The 19,905-nt window shown below is 59.8% G+C and overlaps 7 protein-coding genes across 7 annotated transcripts; 5 read left to right on the forward strand and 2 right to left on the reverse strand.

Annotated features, from left to right (window-relative positions):
• Positions 1 to 1,115: 1,115 nt before the first annotated feature.
• On the forward strand, positions 1,116 to 4,193 carry COLE_01919 (uncharacterized protein; the record flags this gene model as incomplete). Its single annotated transcript, XM_065626176.1, has 1 exon — positions 1,116 to 4,193. The coding sequence occupies one exon, from the start codon at positions 1,116 to 1,118 to the stop codon at positions 4,191 to 4,193; it is 3,078 nt and encodes a 1,025-aa protein (XP_065482445.1).
• A 1,320-nt stretch (positions 4,194 to 5,513) lies between these two features.
• On the forward strand, positions 5,514 to 9,176 carry COLE_01920 (uncharacterized protein; the record flags this gene model as incomplete). Its single annotated transcript, XM_065626177.1, has 2 exons — positions 5,514 to 6,902; positions 6,969 to 9,176. 2 exons carry the CDS (start codon positions 5,514 to 5,516, stop codon positions 9,174 to 9,176), a joined length of 3,597 nt encoding a protein of 1,198 aa, XP_065482446.1.
• A 334-nt stretch (positions 9,177 to 9,510) lies between these two features.
• Positions 9,511 to 10,476, reverse strand: COLE_01921 (uncharacterized protein; the record flags this gene model as incomplete). Its single annotated transcript, XM_018424547.2, has 2 exons — positions 9,511 to 9,844; positions 9,986 to 10,476. 2 exons carry the CDS (start codon positions 10,474 to 10,476, stop codon positions 9,511 to 9,513), a joined length of 825 nt encoding a protein of 274 aa, XP_018275239.1.
• Positions 10,477 to 10,867: 391 nt separating this feature from the next.
• COLE_01922 (uncharacterized protein) lies at positions 10,868 to 11,801 on the forward strand (the record flags this gene model as incomplete). The annotated part of the gene is made up of 4 exons (XM_018419595.2): positions 10,868 to 11,034; positions 11,381 to 11,445; positions 11,546 to 11,617; positions 11,662 to 11,801. 4 exons carry the CDS (start codon positions 10,868 to 10,870, stop codon positions 11,799 to 11,801), a joined length of 444 nt encoding a protein of 147 aa, XP_018275240.1.
• Positions 11,802 to 12,296: 495 nt separating this feature from the next.
• COLE_01923 (uncharacterized protein) lies at positions 12,297 to 13,471 on the forward strand (the record flags this gene model as incomplete). Its single annotated transcript, XM_018424548.2, has 4 exons — positions 12,297 to 12,438; positions 12,554 to 12,963; positions 13,017 to 13,097; positions 13,277 to 13,471. The coding sequence occupies 4 exons, from the start codon at positions 12,297 to 12,299 to the stop codon at positions 13,469 to 13,471; spliced, it is 828 nt and encodes a 275-aa protein (XP_018275241.1).
• A 908-nt stretch (positions 13,472 to 14,379) lies between these two features.
• On the forward strand, positions 14,380 to 17,368 carry COLE_01924 (uncharacterized protein; the record flags this gene model as incomplete). Its single annotated transcript, XM_018419606.2, has 3 exons — positions 14,380 to 14,495; positions 14,533 to 16,295; positions 16,329 to 17,368. 3 exons carry the CDS (start codon positions 14,380 to 14,382, stop codon positions 17,366 to 17,368), a joined length of 2,919 nt encoding a protein of 972 aa, XP_018275242.1.
• Positions 17,369 to 17,447: 79 nt separating this feature from the next.
• On the reverse strand, positions 17,448 to 19,033 carry COLE_01925 (uncharacterized protein; the record flags this gene model as incomplete). Its single annotated transcript, XM_018421031.2, has 6 exons — positions 17,448 to 17,962; positions 18,003 to 18,567; positions 18,608 to 18,717; positions 18,752 to 18,780; positions 18,812 to 18,828; positions 18,860 to 19,033. The coding sequence occupies 6 exons, from the start codon at positions 19,031 to 19,033 to the stop codon at positions 17,448 to 17,450; spliced, it is 1,410 nt and encodes a 469-aa protein (XP_018275243.1).
• Positions 19,034 to 19,905: the final 872 nt, after the last annotated feature.

A 19,905-nucleotide genomic window follows, 5' to 3' on the forward strand; every position in this document is an offset into this window, starting at 1 on the left:
TCCTCCTGAAGACCGACACTCGTGAACAGAACTCGAACCGCCAGCACAACAATACGCGCGGGCGCACCTTCCCCAGCCAGGCCCAGTACACCCCCCACGCCCCAGCCACGGCGACCCCACACACCCAGACCGCCCCCGGCGTCCCCACCAACCCCAACCTGATTCCCATCGCTAATCGCTCCGACAAGGACGCACGATACCCCCTCAAACCCGGACAGGTAGTCCAGGGACCGAACGCCACCGGATATCTCGACCGCAATGGCAAGTACCACAAGTTCCCCCCGCGCCCCTGCACCAAATGCGGCGGCCGCCACTGGAACGAGGACCACCCACCCGACCAACCGACCCTGCCGACACCCAGCGCCGCGCAACCGCGCAAATACGAGGCCGAGGCCAACTTCGCCGAGCCCCCTCCCGAGAACGCCAAGCCCGACGACGTCCCGGGTGGTGTCGTATTCACGCCCGCCTACACGGTGACCAGCGTGAACGGCAAGACCGTCAGGGCTATCCTTGACTCCGGCGCCGGCGTGTCCCTCATCGGCGAGGCCGACGCCCGCCGCCTCTTCCCAGACGCACCGAGGACCGACTGCAGCTCCTTCACCGTGCGAGGTATCGGCGCGTCCACCGTCTTCTCTTACATCGACGGCGCCGTTACCTTCCCCTGCACGCAGCCGCTCACGCTCCCAGTACGCCTGTACGTCGCCTCAGCAGCCCCCGAAGGCCTACTCATCGGCTCCGACGTACTCGGCCCCGCCAAGGCAGTTATCGACTTCGGGCGCGGCACAGCAACGCTTTGCGGGAACAGAACGCTGACAATCTCGTTCTCCGCCCCCGCCGCCCGCCTGCCCTTCTCGGCCGACCACGCCCACGCCGTACGCATGCGCGAAGCCTTCGTGGTGCTACCCAACCACCGCGCACGAGTCGAGCTTGTCGTTGACAAGGTAGCAAACCAGACACTCGCCCCCTTCATCATGCACCCGGTGCCGATCCACGGCAGTGACCTCCCCGTGCGTGCCGCGCACGTAGTGGCGGAAACTGGAACATTCATGGGTGAGATCGTTAACATGCGTGATCGCCCCGTCCGGCTGGCCGCTGGCGAGATCGTGGGTCGCGCCATGACAGTCGACCCGACCTTTCCCCCACCCCCAACCTCTGTCGACGCTGCACCGCCGACCAACACCACCTTTGTGAAGGACGTCGACATCAATCCGGCGCTGAACTCAGACCAGCGTGCGGCAGTCGTCCGACTACTCCACCAACACTCGGCGGCCTTTTCCCAGAACGGATCTGTTGGCCGTACCACCCTCACCACGTTCACAGTCGACACCGCCGACTCCGAGCCAATTGGGCAGGCCCCCTACCACGCATCGCCACGCCAGCGACAGGCGATTGACGAAGCACTCGATCGCATGATTGCCGACAAGCAGATTCAACCTTCCTCCTCCCCGTGGTCCAGCCCCGTGATCGTCGTCACCCAGAATGGGAAGCCCCGAGTCTGCATTGACTACCGCAAACTCAACACCGTGACCAAAGGAGACCAATACCCCCTACCTCGTATGGACGACATCCTGTCCAGCTTCGAAGGAAAAGCCTGGTTCACGACGCTCGACGCGAACCGCGGGTACCACCAGGTGCCGGTCAATGCCAACTCGGTCGACAAACTCGCCTTCCGCACGCACCGTGGACTGCACGCGCCCCTCGTCATGCCCTTCGGCGCGAAGAACGCGCCGGCAACCTTCCAACGCATGATGGACAGCTTACTTGCAGTCGGCAAATGGCGCTGGACCCTAGCCTATCTCGACGATGTCATCGTCTTCTCAACCACCTTCGAGGAACACCTTGAACACGTCGCATGGACCCTGAGCAAGTTCATCGAGGCAGGTCTCACCATCGGCCCCGCCAAGTCCCATCTTTTCCACCAGAGTCTGGACGCCCTTGGGCATACGGTCTCGGCGATCGGCATTGGCATCATCGGCCGCAACGTTGAGGCGATCGTCAACCAAACCCCCCCGACCACCCTTCCCATGCTGGAACGCTGGCATGGCCTGACCGGCTTCTACCGCACCAGTATCCCGAACCACGCCGTGATCAATCGGCCGCTTGCTGAGAAGATCACAGCGTCCCGCAAGACCGGCAAGTACACGCCTCTGAGCGCCCACGAGCTGGCCGCGTTCGAGCTCCTCAAGTCACTCGTCGCCACGGAACCTGTTATGGCCCACCCCCGCTACGATCTACATCAATGGCGCGTCGAAGTTGACGCTTGCCGCAAGGGCTTCGGCGGCGTCATCTCCCAGCCCGGGACGGACGGCAAGTACCGGCCCATCGCATACATCTCCCGCGTCACCACGTCCGCGGAGGCCAACTACTCCGCCACCGAGCTCGAATGCACCGCGATTGTGTGGGCGCTGAACCGATTCAGGCCCTACATCGACGGTGACGAGATCGAGCTGATCACCGACCACGCCGCCCTGCAGTGGATCCTCGACTACAAGGGCGACAACGGACGCCTCATCCGTCAGGCTCTGGCACTTCAACACTTCCGGCCGCACCTCACTATCAAACACCGGCCCGGAAAACTCCACGCGCACGTTGACCAGCTCTCGCGCGCCCCCCTGGGTTCCCCCGACACACCCCTCTCACGCCCCGCACCAGCCGCCGACGACGCGCTTGACGCCTTCGTGGCCTGGCGGTGCAGCAACGACACAGAGCTGGAAGGCCATGTCCGCAAGCTCCTTCCCGACGACCCGCACTTCGGCCCCATCCTGGAGGAGTGCAAGCAGCACAACGTCGACACCTCGATGGCAGCGGTGAGCAAACATAAACACTCCCCCTACCTCTCTCGAGACGGCCTCCTCTACATCAGGCGCCCGTCACTCGGCACCTACGCGCTGTGCATCCCCGCAGCCGCGCACGAGCTGCGCGAATCAATCATGCACGACCACCACGACACCAAAGTCTCAGCTCACCACGGCGTCGACAAGACGTACCTGTCCATGGCGCGATACTACTTCTGGCCGAAGATGCGCCGTGCGGTAAACGCGTACGTCGCCTCGTGCGACTCTTGCCAGAAAGCAAAACCAGCCAACACGGCCCCGACGGGCATGCTCCAGCCCATGCCGATTCCGCCGACACGCTGGGACACAGTCACCATGGACTTCGCAGTCAAGCTCCCCGTCTCCAACAGCTTTGACGCAATCCTCGTCGTCGTGGATAAGCTGACGAAGCGCGTGCACCTATGCCCGACGACCGACAACGCGACAGCCAGCGACATCGCCAAAGTCTTTATCCGTGATGTGGTCCGACTCCACGGCCTCCCTCGAAACATCATCTCGGATCGCGACTCCCGCTTCACATCCGCGTTTTGGCGCGCGATCACCAAGGCCTTGGGTGTACGGCTCCTGATGTCAACATCCTTCCACCCCCAAACCGACGGCCAAACGGAGCGCCAGATCCGCACGCTGAAAGAGGCCCTCCGTCACTTCGTGAATACACGACAGAACAACTGGGCCGAACTCCTACCCCTCCTGGAGATCGCCTTCAACAACAGCGTCCAGGCGTCAACAGGCAAGACACCCTTTGAGCTGGATCTGGGCTTTCACCCGCGCCTGCTGAGCAGCTCGTTTGCTGCGTCGCCCGGTGTCGACACAGCGGACGCCGCAGCGTTCCTCGACCATCTCGACACCTCGGTCATTGACGCTGTTGAGGCGCTCCAAGCCGCGCAGGCGACACAAGCTCGCGCATTCAACAGTCGCCACCAGCTCACGGAATACGCCAAAGACGACCTGGTGCTTCTCAGCACTCGCGCATTCAACCCCCCGTCACGCAAAGCTGCAGTGAGCAAGAAACTGACACCCACCTTCTACGGCCCATTCCGCGTACTGGAAGTGTGCGGCCCCACCGTCCTCCTACTTGATCTCCCCTCCACGATGGACATCCACCCGCGCGTAAACACCCGCAACGTCCGCAAGTACACCCCCCGCAACCCGCACGAGACCGCGCAGCATACGATTGACAAAATCTTCAAGTATCGCGAGACGATTCGCACGAACGCATACCCGAACGGCAAGCCCCAGTGGCTAGTCTCTTTCAAAGACGCCCCCTCCGGCACAGAGCGCTGGCTCGACCGCGCCGAGCTCTCGTTCTACGGCGGAGACGGCATCCTCGAGGCCCACGACGCCGGATACCCCGAGTGAAAGACGCCCTGGAAACGCAACATACCCCGACCCGCCCAGACACACCGGACCCTTCCTCCCTCTCCGAACCTTTCCTCGTCGACTAATATCTGTTCGATACCGACGCGGCCATTGGCCCCCTCTGACCTGCACCTGTATGCAATTCCACCCCGTCGCGCGTGGTCGCACGACTCCTCGCGGGGGGGGGTCGTGTAGCCCTCTCACGCCACCGGACCCTCCACCACACGTCCTTCCCGCCTGCATTGTCACGTGACGACCATGTCACGTGCTCGCCCCCCCCACGTGGCTGACGCCATTCCCGATGCCATCCCCGATATCGCCGATATCACCGTTCGGGCTAGGCCACGTGGTTCCGTATTCATTCCTCCGTCATAGGCCCTCGTTAGGAGGCTGACGCCTGTATCTCCGTTTCTGCATTCATTCTCTTCTCTCGCCTTACACGCCGACAGGCCTGATTATCTTGAGAGCAAGCACATATTGACGTGAGCGAGTTGCAGCACATGGGAGTAATGATGGCAGATGAGCGTCGCATTGCTTACATGTAGATGATGCGATGAGTGTGTAGAAGCGCGGCGCGAGGTCAACGAAGTGCGCACCCAGTCAATTTCTTCAATGACGCGAGACAATCGTGTCATGGCTTCCATGCCGGTCTATTCCTCCATGTTACAGGCCCCCGCTGCATACCTCACATGCCCCGGCATGATGCAATGCACGCACTGTGAGACTCTGGCGTCTGGCAGCATGACGGTCGACGTTGTCCACCAAGGGCGACGATGCTCGCTTCGACTGGCTCGCAGCTCGCAGGCACTGTGGCACATTGTACGTCATTAGTTCGGCATTGCGAAATGTAAATTGCCGCTAATTGGTGATTAACCGCAACTCTATATTCCTAGTGGCCGATTTGGAAAACGCTTCGTCGCGTGGCAAGAATCCTGAAGTGCAATTCTAACCCCGTCGCCCTCATGTTCCCACAGTTCACCTTCCTCACGTCCGCGCAGCTCGCAGGCCTCCGGTATTCGACTTGATTTCTCCATCTCCCATCTCCATCTCATTCTCCCCCTTCCCGTCACTGTCAAGCACATGCTGCACATGCTGCACACTCTTTGAGCAGCAGCGAGCAGAAACCGCTCCGTCCCTCGTACTGTGATCTTCTGGCTGGCCACACTCCTCCCAATCCTCCTCAGCCCATACAGGGCCAATACCATCGTGAGTGTGCGGTGATCTGCTGCGCTCAGCTTCCCACCACGCACCACGGCTGCGGTCCCGCAGCTCCTTCCCGTTACAAGGTATATGCTCACAGACAGCATCCAGATACCAACGATGGACCTCTATACGACCTCGTTCACGTTCCACTGCTTGCCGGCGCGCAAGGGGCGCACACCCGCCAAAGGCTCCGCTTCCCCGCCCAGCCTGCAGCAGGACGCCGCCGCCGCTGAGCGCGATTGGGAAGCCGTCCAGAAGCTTTGCAATGATATTACTAGCCGTGAGGGCTGTCTCGTTACGGTTAGCCGCGATTCCGACCTTGATGGCCACGACGAGCGCCCCTCATCCCCCACTCCACCCAGCCTGTGGAACTTTCACATTTCAGGCGCGTACCAGGCCGTAATGAGTGCGCGTGGTGCTATCCTCCGCGAAACGCCAAGGGACAACCGCGCGTCACTCAAGGTGCCCAGAGGTGAGATCCTCGAGAAGCCTCTCGCCTCGGTCTCCCCACTCAAGGCCGACGTCAAGCGCCGTCTCGACAACATTGTGAACGACTCCCGCGCCAGTATCACCGTGCTCAATTCGGACGCCAGCGGGACACCCGGCTATGCTCAGGTTCTCGCCACCGCTGACCCAGATGAGGGCACGAAGGACTCTCGCGACGCATCGCCTCCACCAGGCGAAGAGGAGGACAAGGACGGCAGCTCCCCTCCTGCCCAGGCGCAGGCGTCGTACGGCCTTGAGACGGAGCGCATGTGCGAGCTTGTCATCTCTGGCACAGTTGAAAGCGTAGAGCTCGCCAAGGTCCGCCTCCTTGTCATGATCGACGAGCTGTCGGGCCTTCACTCGGAGGCGTGCGATATCGACTACAAGCTTCACGCGATTATTGCTGGACGCAAGCGCTGCGTCATCCAGGGTATCCAGGAGGAGACTGCGACCAACATCTACTTTCCCACACCACTGGTAGGCGTTCTAAACCCACCCCAGCCGGGCTCGCAACAGGGCATGGGCTACTCGCGCGGTAACATGTATGGCGCCGCCATGTCGCCTCAAATGACCGGCATGAGTTACAACGGCATGAATATGGGCATGCCTGCCGTGCCTGCACCCCATCCGCCTCATCAACAGCACCAACACCAGCACCAGGGCCACCCACGCAACACCAATCAGCCGGTGTACAACCCCCAGCAGCACGTGCACTACCCCTACTCGCCGCAGCCTCTGCACATCAATCCCCAGCAGTCGAGGGGCATGCCGTATACCGGTCCAGGCGTACAGCAGTGGTCAATGCCGACGGGCCCGCAGCACACTCCTCACGGCGGGGCCCACCCCCACGGCCCGCCACCTCCGCATGGCCAAGGCCCGATGCAGATGGCGCCTGGAATGAACGGACATGGACCCGGCTTCGGCGCACGCGGAATGGGAACGCCGATGGCGCATGGTCAGCCCATGGGTCAGCCCGTCATGGGCATGGGTCCCATGGGCTACGGACAGAGCCACATGCACGTGAGCATGGGGACGGCGCCGATGGGGGGGATGCCGCTTGGCCCTGGAGATATGGGGATGGGTCAGTTTGGGCAGGGACCTCATCCGGGGTTATCGGTCCACAGCGGCGAGCAAGGCATGCTTGGAAAAGCAAACCAGATCTGGATTACAGGCGAGTTCTTCGGCGTGCAGCGCGCTCGTGACATGCTCCTTTCCGTCGCCGTGCAGAAGAGTAAGCTCGTCATCTCACGGGACACTGCAATCCTCCCACGCAAGCTTGACTGGTTGCTCACTGAGCGCATCGACGACATCCGCAACATCATGTGCGACAACGGCACGTACATTCAGGTTCCCAGTGTCGGATCGCAGGCCAGCTTGATAACGGTTTTCGGCGACCACCGTGTCAATATCGAGCGCACGATCCGGAGCGTCATGGCTCTCGCTTGCCAATTTTACGTTGCTTCGTTCTGGCTCCTGCCAGTGTCGTTTGACGTGCTCATGCCTCAGGCGACGCTTAACCCACCGCAGATGCAGCCGGTGCTCAAGCGCATCTCTCACGCAACGGGTGCGGAGGTTGTGTTCAAGAGCAACTGCTTCGAGATGCACGGCCTGGAGAAGGAAGTGCGCGACGCGGTCGTGCAGGTTCTAGAGCTGGACGTCATCAAGTCGTTCCACCACGAGATCCGCTTCCAGATCGAGTTGGCCAATGAGCATCGCGAGTTCATCAGCGGCAAGAAGAACGGTAAAATCAACAAAATCATGAAAGTGTGCGGTGTGCGCATCAAGTTTGAGACGTTCAACGACTATAATTTCCTCATGGACATTAGCGGGCAAGACATGGCTGCACTGCAGGGCCTTACTATGCTTCAAGAGGAGCTACCGGCCGAGGTGTCCTTCCACGTACCCGAAAGCTACCACAAGCGCATCATCGGCGTGGGTGGCAAGAATATCCAACGCATCATGAAAATGTACGGCGTCTACGTCAAGTTCAGCAATGCCGAGGAGTTTGCTCAACTCGGCGGGTATCTCGACAACGAGGACAACGTGGTGGCTAGGACACCCGCCAAGAACGCGATCGCGCTTGAGTCGCTCAAGACGGCCGTAATGGATCTTGTCTCGCCGAAGGACAAGGACTACACGGTGGACAGCGTGACGATCCCACGGCGTTACCACCGCACTCTGCTGGGCGAGAAGAGCATTTTTATCCACGACATCGAGCGTAAAACCAACTCCACCATCCGCTTCCCCAACAAGGAGACAGCAAGTGACACGGTGACCATCTTTGGCCCCGAAAGCCAAGTCCACATTGCCGTGGCTATGCTCCTCGACCACGTCCCCTTTGAGGCAGACCTTCATGTTCCCCCGAACCCGGAGCTCACTCGTCTTGTTGCCAGCAAGGAGTTCGTTCTCTTCACCGAACGTATGAAGCGCGACCACCAGATTGCCATTTCGCCATCTCCAAGGTTCGGGCAGGGTGACGAGGCTGTCTTAAAGTTCCGCTGCCAGCGCAGTAGCATTGACTTCCTCTCGACCGTGCACGACGCACTCGTCGACTTCCTCGCCGGACACGGCATCCAGGTGTATCCGCCGCACGCAGCGAAGCGACCAGACCCTTTTGCGGACGCCTTCACCCACTTTGACTCAAAGCTTCTACAGACGGGTAAGGAAGACCGACGTGGGGTCAAAGCCCTATTCGACAGCGAGTACCAAGGCTTCGCGGGCCCCCTGTCCTTCCATGTTCCCGTTTATTGGCAACCGGGCAGCGGTTCAGCTCACCACGGGCAGTCGGTGGGGATGACTGGTACGGCGGTGGGTAGTGGCTCTGCGCCATCGTCTGCTGCTCCCACCTCAGCCGCCTCCGATGGACCAAAGCCCAAGCCTCCCAAGCCAAAGCGTACGTCCGACGTCGAGGACAAGCGTGGGCATGCGCACAACCACTCGCATTCTCATGGGCCACCCCAGCACCAGCACGCACTGAGTCACGGGCACGGTCACGGCCACGGGAACCCTGCTCGGGCCGTGGGCGCGAGGACACAGAGTCTCGACATAACGCAGCTCAACTTTGCACGCGCGCTCGGGGGACCTGCACCGAGCTTCGCGCCTGTGCCGCCGAGCCCATCCCAGAGCCCTGGCAATTACGAGCGGCGCTACGCCGGCACCGTTGACGGGGTGACGCAGAGTGAGTTGGCTGGGCGTGACTTGCAATCTCGGAGCTTCGTTTCCTCAATCTGCGCTAATGACCAGGTCTCGCCAACGTCCAAGTGTCCCACTCATAGCGTCTCATCACTAAATTGACATCAACCTCATACCATTCCGGTCGTCCGGGACGCACTTCGATTCTCCACACATGATGCCCGTCACACTCTCGTTACCCTATGTACTCCATCACCCTGCACCCTCCCATTCCCCCACCAATCCATTCCCTAGTCCCCCATCACTTCCACTGCCTGCCTATCCATGTCACCTCCTGTCTCACAGCTGGTAAAAACGCATCGGACCCAGGATGCGATGCATTCGTGTCGTGTACAATCTATGAGGAATGTGGTGCAATGGAGAGAGGGAGAGACTCAAGTGTTGTGATGATGATGCTGGGATTTGGCAATTGTTGACACGATAGTAAGGCATCGCCCTACTCCTTCGTGTTCTTCTCCTTGACGCGATCGCGGGCCTCACGGGCCGCCTGCGCACTCTGCGTCGCCTCCTTCTGCGCCGCAGCCTCGGCCTCAGCCTTCTTCGCCGCGCGGTCGCGCCAGTGCTCAAAGACCTTGCCAGCCATGTCAAACGCGCCGAGCTTATAAACCTCATCCGTAAAGCGGCTAAGGGCACGAGCTTGCGTCCCATTCTCGAAGCTCTGGTAATATTGTGTCGCGAGGTTTATAGGTGGCGAAAGGACACGCTCGACGTTGCGCGGAAGGTTGATGAAGGGCGAAAAGATCGACGTGAAGGGGATGTGGAGAAGACATCTGCCGTTAGCGCGATCAGCAGGAGGCGACTGGCACTGCGAGACGTTGTAATGCCCAGGAGCATTGCAACGGCCCACGTTTCCAACCAGGCGCGCCACATGCCGCATGACAGGCCACCGCCATGAGTGGAATTGAACTCACCCTGCCTCTCCCCAGTCCATGTACTCCCACCCCTCGCTCCGTCGGCGGAGCTTCTCGGGCGCCCAGCGGCTCACAGCCCCGAAGTCGTACTGTCCGTCATCGGCATCCAACTCCTCCATGTATCGACCCACGACGCCCTCCGGTGTGCCCTTGACGTAGATGAACGAGTAGGGGGCAAGACGGGCGCGCCATGCGTCGAAGAAGCCGGCGATGGAGGGGGTAGAGCTGGTGGAGGATGTTGACGAGGAGGGGTCAGAAGCGGGGGAGAGCTTGGCGAGCGCCTGCGCTTGAGTAAGCAGGGGGTCGCGTCGACGGAGGCAGAGCATCCTGCACATCGCCGGTGCGCCGTCGCGCTGAGAACACCAGGAAAGGCACTTTTCGGGGATGCGGGGGCGGCGCTGGCGATGTGCGAGAGGCAGCATGGGCAGTTGGCGGAGCATGTCGGTAGATGGGTGGTGAGAGTGGGGGTCGGAGGAAGGTGGGGCGGACATGGTGTACAGTAGAAAAGTGTGCAGGGAGCTTGGCGCGAGTTGAATGCGATGTGGACGGCGTGTGTATGCAATGAACGAACGAGTGCAGGTGATAACGAGCTATGCTGAGGATTGAGGCGAAGACGAGGACGAGAGGCGGGAACTCGGACACGAGATTACTGTGGACTGGGTCTTGAGAGGAGCATCGACGCGCGAGTGGCGGCAACCTCGGTCAGAGTCGGGTGGGTGAAAGACCGAGTGGTGATAGATCGGAAGCAGATCCACGTGGAGACACGTGATATGCCGAGGTGCCACGACGCGCTCCAGGTCATGTAATTGACGCGAATCTACTTTCGCCTTTCACATTCACTCCAACTCGATCTCGTGGTATCCAACGCGCACCGGCGACATAATGAACATGGACATGGTCGGATACCTCAACACCGCACAGGACACTGTGCGGAATCTGCGCGAGACTCGCCTCGGACAGCTGCGGCACCCGGCTGAGTTCTTCGACTACCAGCGCGTCTCGAGGCCCAAGGACATGGGCGAGTACATGAAGCGCGCGGGGTACAACATGTGAGTGTGCCCAGCTTTCGCGGTGAACCGTGACTGGAAAACGACCAATCGGTGCGGGAAGTGGCGGGGGTGGCAGCGGGAGAGGGCGCAGGTGGAGGAGCCATTATAGACCAGCACCTTACTTACTGCGTGCGGTGCACTATGTCCAGTGCTCGCTACCGTGGGCAGCATTCACGTTGATGGCCACGTCAACAATTTCACGCGATGGGCGGAAAAGAGGTCTTGCAAACATCCGCATTACCCCCACACGTTCCGCGCCGGCAATGAGGCACGCTGATCCCAGCCGCTATTTCTCGGCCAACTACGCGATCATCGTCGCCCTTCTGTCGGTGTACTCTCTCCTCAGCTCGCCGCTCCTGCTCATTGCTCTGGTCTTCCTCATCGGCGGCTTCATCGGTATCAACCGATTCTGTAAGTGCCAGACGCATCTGCGTCCTGTCGGATTGCATGCTTTGCCGCGGTGTCGCACCAGAGCCAGGCACCGCTCTGCACCGCAACTAGCTGACCGCAGTCTCGGAGCCGTTCGAGTTCCAGGGCCGTACGATCACCCCTCAGAACCTCTACATCGGCCTCTTCCTCATTGGTAAGCTTGCCCAGAACGCGAACATTGAAAGGTACTGACCCTAGGCATTCCTCTTCTGTTGCTCGGGGGCCCGATCAGCGCATTTTTCTGGATTGTAGGTGCATCCGGCGTCATCGTTGGCGCGCACGCGGGCCTTCTGGAGCCGGGTGTTGAGTCCGAGTACGAGGGCATCGAGACTGTGTAATGTTGTACACTACATACCCCTACTCCATGCCAGATCCTAGATACTAGAAGTTGGAACCTCAGGGAGGATATTTGAATGGAACGCTGGCTACATCCGGACCACTCCACAGCGATGCAGCTAATCGGTTCCGCTGGTGGCAATACATGATTACTGCATAAGTACATATGCATTAGACATATTGCTAGACCGCCAAGTACTCCATAAATCAAACCGCAGGCCAATTTGGTCTGGACCAAACCCACCGCGCCCACCGGTCATGCTGGTCATGCTGGTTATTACCCACTCCAATCGCAATTGGCATTTGTTTTGAAGCTGGGCGAACAACCAACCAACCAAAAGGCTCAGATCCATGACGTAGAGATAAGTTCGAGCCGGAACTAGCTGAGATAACCGCCGATGAATACGAGCCCGCCCTGCACTTGAGTACTGGAGTGAATTAGTTTCCTCATCATCTCCTCGTCCTATTCCCCTCCTCAATCTCTCCGCTTCGTCGTTATGGCCGCCCCCGTCTGCCAATTCCAGAACCAGCTCTCGTCCTCAGCACCTGCCCATGCGCACGAGGGCGGACATGGGCACGCCCACGACCACGACCACGGGCAGGAGCATGGGCATACTCATGAGCACCTCGACCATGCCGGTGAGTGTCTCGCTGGTGTTGAAGGAGTGAGGTGGAGCTGACGCTCTCCTTTCTCAACATCCCTCAATCTCGTGTCCTCCTACGTTTGCCGATTACCCTTGCGTGTTCGCTGCAGGCAAGTACTCGGAGCGCGAACTCCCCGACTACTCTGGCCGTGACTGGAGGGAGCGCGCGTTTACCGTCGGCATCGGTGGCCCCGTCGGGTCCGGCAAAACTGCGCTCCTTCTGGCCCTCTGCCGTGCACTGAGGGAGAAGCACAACATCGCCGCAGTTACCAACGACATCTTTACGCGTGAGGACCAAGAGTTCCTGATTCGCAACGAGGCGCTCCCGAAGGAGCGCATCCGCGCCATCGAGACTGGAGGGTGCCCCCACGCCGCGATTCGTGAGGACATCTCGGCCAATCTCCATGCCCTCGAGGAGCTCCAGGCCGAGTTTGACACTGAACTGCTGTTCGTGGAGAGCGGCGGCGACAACCTTGCTGCCAATTACTCGCGAGAGCTCGCAGACTACATCATCTATGTTGTGCGTACTATCTAGGCGCTGGCTTGAATGCGTCCGAACCTAGTTGACGCTAGATTGACGTAGCTGGTGGCGACAAGGTGCCCAGGAAGGGCGGGCCTGGCATTACTCAGTCGGACCTGTTTATCATCAACAAGGTGAGTCTGAATGCGGTGGGGAGTGATGTAGAGCCGGCGAGCGCGTCTGAGCGGGCTGGTGTCACCTGTGATGCAGGGCAAGAAGCAACGACGGTGTGCACCTCCTCCACGGCTCTTCACCTCGGCAGCTGGCAGCGTCCAGATTTGCTGTCCCCGCGCGCTCCCACATCTAACTCAAGATTGACCTGGCGCCACATGTCGGCGCGTCGCTCGAGGTCATGCGCCGCGACTCTGCAACCATGCGCGAGAGCGGCAGCACCCTCTTCACGTCGGTGCGGCAGGGCGATGGCGTGGATGCGGTCGTTGAAGCCATTCTCTCTGCGTGGAAGGTAAGCGGAGCAGTTGGCAAGAACAAGGCGCAGTCAAGCGTGTGATCGCGTGTAAGGGGCAAGGGGCCTTCCAACGGCTGAGCAGCGGAAGCAGATGTGGAGGGAGATGGACGCGTCTTGGTCAGCTTGCCGCAGTGAGACAGCGAGTATGCATGAGTTTTCCAGCATGCAGCACAAGTGATGTTGGACACGTAGATGCGCTCCGTACGGTCACTGTGGATGTGAGGTTGTAGTGTGCTATTGTGATGAGTTGGAGTGAAACAGAAAGAATCGCACTACTTTGGTCATTCCACACGGTTGCTTTGTCCACAACATCCTCTCAACTACTCCGGCACTCGGCTCTCACCCTCCTTCTCCAACCTGCCTTCCAGGTCCTCCCCATCGCTCACACCTCCTCCTTCTCTACTTCATTCATCGCCTTCTCGACGCAATCGTCTCGCCTCTATTCTACACCGCAGCCGCCAAGCGATCCCCCCCGCAGCACTAGCTCTGTGCATAGTGTTCGCGCAGCGCGATACCCGCGGCACTGCGCCTATCACGCGTCGCTGGTCGTACCGCCGCTCTATATCTTTCCACGTTCATCGCGGGCGCCGTCTCCTCGGACACTCTTCACCTGTCCGTCGGTCTCAGGCCTCCCTTGTCTCGCATCGCATTTGCTGTGTCGAGGTTCGGCTTGCCCGCCTACATCATCATCAGCTCTCTCCTTCCCCCTCGCACCAGCGTTGCCTTTCTCGCTGCGACGCGTGACGTGCTCCGAGTTCGTCTCACCTGGTCCTTAGCAAGGTCCTCAAGTAAGTGCATGCTGCGTGCCCTGTGGCCCGCACCATCGCGCACCTGCAACCCAAGTGTGATTACATGCTCTGCGTGTCGCCAGCATGGGTGGCCAAGGCGCGTCAGCTCTTTTATTACATTGCGATCATAATTTCGCGTCGCTAATGCCACAGCCGTTCAACATGTCTCACTACACACCACCAGGCTCGGCGAACGAGGACATGGCCGGCCGCTCTGGAGTGATCTTCACGCTTGGAGGTCCTGTACTCCAGATGCAAGATGCCGTCGTCGAAACCGTGTATGTGTCTTCCTCGTTCCCAGCAGCTGACAAGTAGCGTTACCCATACACGCCGCACTACGACTTCATTTGCGCCTATTCCACTCCCCCGCGTCCCCGTCCCCGAGTCCGTCCCCATGCCCTCCCACCTCACGTGGGAAGAAGGGTATCCGCTCGCATCAGAGCCGACTCCAGAAGATCTCAGGTTGATTGAACTAAAACTCGGTGACCGCAAAGTCATCCTTCAGGAGGATGGCCATGTGTTGCCGGCACACCAGGTGCTCCAGAAGACTCTCAGCGGACCAGGCTGGACGCGCGAACTATCATCGGCGCGCTCCGAACCGGAACGCGTTGAGTGTATAGACCATCCGGTCGAGATGGGCTTCACGGAATACGTCACAGCCAAGGGGAAGGAGAAAGAGACGTCTGGCTACAAGCGCCCCCACGTCTCGAGCACGCCCCTGCGTATCGACTCGGCAGTGGCGCGCCCGCGCTCGCCGCCACGCAAAAAGATCCGACCTAGCGAACGCATGATGCTCGACGATGGCGTGCCTGTATCACCGCCTTCCTCGCCGGACGACGACGGGAGGATCAAGGCAGAGTCGCCTCAGATCGGCTCGGGTCTTGAGATCGCCGCGCTATTCTCCCTCCCAGCCCTCCTCACCCACTTCGAGAAGCTGCCCGATAAAGTCCAGCAGCACGTGCTCATGCACATGTTCCGAAGGTCGCGCATGCCCACGATTCAAGCTATCTCCGCATTCGCATCGACTGCGCTCAAGCGTGACTTTATTACACTCCTGCCCCGTGAGATTGCAGTGCAGGTGCTTCAGAAGCTCGATGTCAAGAGCCTCGCAGGGGTCGCCACCGTGAGCAAAGCATGGCACAAGATGATCGATCAGGAGCGCTCCGTTTGGCGGTCTCGTCTTGTCGAGGACGGACTGTGGTGCGGCCATGGCGTTGAGGATGAAGAGGAGCAGAGCATTCGCCGACGATACGAAGCACTCGATCGCAAAGGCGGCGGCTTGCGACCGCGCGTGTCCAAGGCCGGGACGCCTAACGAGGACGAATTTGTGTCCGTCGATCGCCTTCGGATCTTTGATCGCGCCTCGCCAACGCATCGAGTTGAGCACCCAACCTCTCTCAAGCATGTCTACCGTAGGCGATTCACCAGCAGTCGCAACTGGCTTCATACGACGCCTCACCACACATCTTTTGCAGGCCACGGCACCAATGTTGTCACGTGTGTCCAATTCGACGAGGATAAGATTGTCTCAGCGTCCGACGACCACTCGATCAACATCTACGACACGGCAACGGGCGCGCTGCGGAAGCGCCTGGACGGACATGAGGGTGGGGTATGGGCCCTGGAATATAAAGGCGACACGCTGGTCTCGGGCTCGACTGATCGTTCTGTCCGAATCTGGGACCTCGAGGGCCTCACGCAGACTCACACGTTCGTAGGTCACACCTCGACCGTGCGCTGCCTTCAAATCGTTGAGCCCGTGTTCGACGAAGCGACTGGCGAGTTCCAGCCGCCGTACCCCCTCATCATCACTGGATCACGCGATGCCTCGCTGCGCGTTTGGAAGTTACCCAAGAAGGGAGAGCCGGCGTACTTTGGTACTGGGGATAACAGCCAGCCCCCGCCTCCTGACGAGAACCCTTTCCACGTCCATCATCTTGAGGGTCACGGCGAGGCCGTGCGTGCGCTCGCGGCACACGGCAGAATTTGCGTTTCTGGTTCGTACGACAAAACCGTGCGAGTGTGGGACATTGTGAAAGGAACTTGTATCCATGAGCTGCATGGCCACGAGGCCAAAGGTGAGCTCTCGTCTATACCACAGCTAACCACAGTATATTCGATCGTTTATGACAAGTTCCGCAACCGATGCGCTTCTGGATCCATGGACAACACGGTCAAGATCTGGGACTTAACGAGCGGTGATTGTCTGAGGACGTTGACTGGCCATACGTCACTTGTGGGCTTGCTGGGCCTGTCTCCCAACCGCATCGTCTCCGCTGCAGCGGACGCTTCTTTGAGAGTATGGGACGCCAACTCGTACGAGCTCAAGCACACTCTTTCCTCGCACGCCGCGGCGATCACCTGCTTCCAACACGACGAGACGAAGGTCGTGTCGGGCAGTGATGGCACACTCAAGCTCTGGGACATTAAGACGGGCCGTTTCATCTGCGACTTGATCACCGGCATTTCATCGGTGTGGCAGGTCGCTTTCAATGGGGATTTGCTCGTAGCGGCGTCCAACCGCAACGGCAACACAGTGTTCGACGTATTCGACTTCGGCTACAGCGACAGGGCGAACCGCGCGAGCGTCGACGATGCTAAGCTGGATCTACTGCGCCGTGCACCATGGGAGCGCGGCAACCCGCGTGAACCGCAAACATATCAGGTCGAGGATGATGAGTGTGACGACGACGTCTTCTGCGTTGGGACGCAGGATGCTCTTTCGCCTAGAACGCATGAGAAGTGGCGTGCGATGAGCGTTCGTTCGCAGCGGCACGTGCAGGCGGCGCACGCACGGCGTGGCCGCTCACGCGTCACATCGGTAGGATCTAGTGGGGAGCCGTCCATCTCGAAACGTTCAACGCGCTTGGGCATCGCTTTCGGCGACCGCGTGCGAGAGGGCGACCGCCTGTCTGCACAAGAGATAACCGACCGGCTTGAGCGCCTGGCCAGGGTGCACAGCGAGCCGGGCCCGCGCACACGAATAGGGACGTGGACGCATATGTTCCGACCCGCCGAGGCGAGTGCGATCAGCGGAGGTCTCGGCAGTGGTAGTGGCACGGCAAGCGCGCAGGGTGAGGTAGAAAGTGAAGACCCGCAAGGGCTATTCAAGGAAGACGTCATAATGGATGACGACGAAACCATGGAGTAGATGTGGGGTTTAGTACTGTCAAGAGTTTGTAGCAACATAAGAGTGCAGGGCATGGCATCATCATCATTATCACACTGCACTATAGCTCCCACCCCTCCGCGAGCTGTTCGAGGGGCGCACTGTTACTCCAAACATCCCGCCCAACAAGCTTAGCAACGTACTCGCCTGCGGCCAAGGAGCTGGTCAGCCCTGGGCTGGCAAACCCGAGACACTCGACTAGCCCCTTGCGCGTGGGCGCATGTCGCACGATGAAGTCAAAGAAGCCTGCACCTGGAGGACGAATGTTGGGCCTAAATCCAGCATAATCAGGCGCCAACTTGGACGCATCGATACCTGGGAGGTATCGCTGTGCGGCCTCCGCAATGGATGTCAGGTTACCCGCAGATGGTGCGAGATATTTGCCCTCCTGCCAGTAATCAGGATTCGCGGCGGAGTGCTGCGCGGAAAGCAGAGGCTCGGCGTCAGGACCAAAGCGTATGTTGCCATCCAGGTCGAAAGTCAAGTGCGTTCCCAGAGAATCAAGCGATGCCGACGGGCACGGGTAGATGAGGTGCTGCACATTGGCGCCAGGTCCAGTGTACTTCATGTAGTTGCCTGCTGTTAGCGCGGCCACATTTGCGTGAGTAGTGCCCACCTTTCGCGATCCACATTTCCCACCGCTCCTCCTCTGGTAGGATTTCGTTGACTAGTGAGGCCGCGTTCAGGCCCGCAGCATCAACCACCACGCTCGCGTGGACAGCCTCGACGTCGCCCTTCTCAGCGCCGCCCCACCCGCTCTCAAGCTGGACGACCCAGCCACCGTCCTCAGCGGGATCGATTCGAACAACCCGGGTTCCGCGAACGATGACTCCCTCTCCTCTTTCCATCTTATTCTTCCCCGAGTTCGCCAACCCCACACCTACGCCAGAGTGGGAAGAAGAGGAGAGATAGTCATCCTCCTCAATTTCTCGCGCCAGACTGTCCACGAGTCCGGCGCTGTCCACAATGCCTGTCTCTGTGACGAGAAGCGCTGCACAGACGTCCGGGCTAAGGTCAGGCTCAAGCTCGCGTGCCTCCTGCCCGCTCAGAAAGTAGGCAGGAATGACGCTGTCTGGCCGCCTAGCAGAAGGTTCGCGCCCCGTCGAGAACGACGGATGCTGAGTGTGCGTCGAGAGGGTGTCGAGGTAGGGGATCTGCGTCCTGTCGGTCGCGACAATCAGCTGAGGTCAGGCTGCGGCACTAATTGAGCAGTACACCCACCTTGCCTGTTTTACGGTGTCTAATGTCCAGCGCAGCGCAGCGTTCGTACAACAAGTCTCGGCCGCGGATGCACAAGCGCGATTTCAGGCTGCCCACGGGGTAATAGATGCCTGCCGTCAGCTGCGACAGAGAGCCGGATCGCACCAGAGTGGATGACTTCAGAGTTGCGCGCGCTTCAATTAGCCTTGTATCACTCTGACCTACGTGTTCTCCTGCCCCAGCTGTCGTTAGCCTCGCAGTCGACAAACGCACCAGTCCCCGGCGCTCGACAACAAATGTCGTGCGGGCACCAGCAGTGTTCACTAGCCCCGCGCCGATCGCAAGCCCTAGCACGCCCCCACCGACTACCAGGTGGTCCACAGACGCCGTTGGCGAACGAAAGGGATAGCGTTGCCGCAGAAGGGCTGCGTAAGTTTGGGCAGCCATCAGGTGTAAGAGGAGTATGTGGTGGCCGGATACAAGCGTGCGTGCCAGAGACCATGGTTGGTCGGAGATGGGCGGTGGAGGTGGAGGTTGATACAGTCACGTGATATGTAGCGATGCTGAAGAGAAAAATCAGCCTCATCAGCTGTGAGCTGTTGGGAAGCATTCATCGTCTGCAGACGAATCATGGTCAGCTCAGTCGTGGTAAGCGACGCAAAGCCGCGCAAAAGATATGCATTAGGCCAAACGCACTGGCTAAGGGAAAGAACGACGGGGTGCTGCCGACCCCATAGCTGCGTGAGCTTTGCGCTGAGACGAGGCAAGAGGGCAAGTGAGCATCATGGCGATCATCCCAGGTAGATCATTCCCTGCCACAACGTGACGTGACCTCGCTTGTGGCATCCCTTCAGCAGAGAGGCGGCTCCCGTAACCCTGTGATCGCCGCAGCAGTTCGAGCAAGCCTCCTGCGCGTGGCTTCTTTGTGCGCACGGGCATGAGGCATCCACGAAGGGCGATCACCACGGCATGCTTCGGCGAGCCTTCACGCGTTCGCGGCCCGGCGGACCAATCCAGACTTTGCAATATTCTGCAATCCTGCCGAGGCCACAAAGCCGGGGAGAGGACCCCTGAATTTTCCGACATGCCGTGAAGCTGACGTGACTGAATTGCTGTATCTGAGGTTGCCTGATCCACAACTCTGGAGTCTTCGACCGTTCTGTTCCTGCTTTTGCAAGATGTATCGTTCCATTACTCCGGGTGTATTCCAATCGTCTTTACACGGGCGCCGAGTCGTGAATGACATGGACCATGCCCTCCAATGCTGCGACGTTTCTCCGCCAAGCCTCCGCTCGCCAAGGTTCCTCCATTCTCCTCCG

Source organism: Cutaneotrichosporon oleaginosum (assembly GCF_008065305.1).
Source record: "Cutaneotrichosporon oleaginosum strain ATCC 20508 chromosome Unknown ATCC20508_contig02, whole genome shotgun sequence".
Taxonomy (NCBI): domain Eukaryota; kingdom Fungi; phylum Basidiomycota; class Tremellomycetes; order Trichosporonales; family Trichosporonaceae; genus Cutaneotrichosporon; species Cutaneotrichosporon oleaginosum.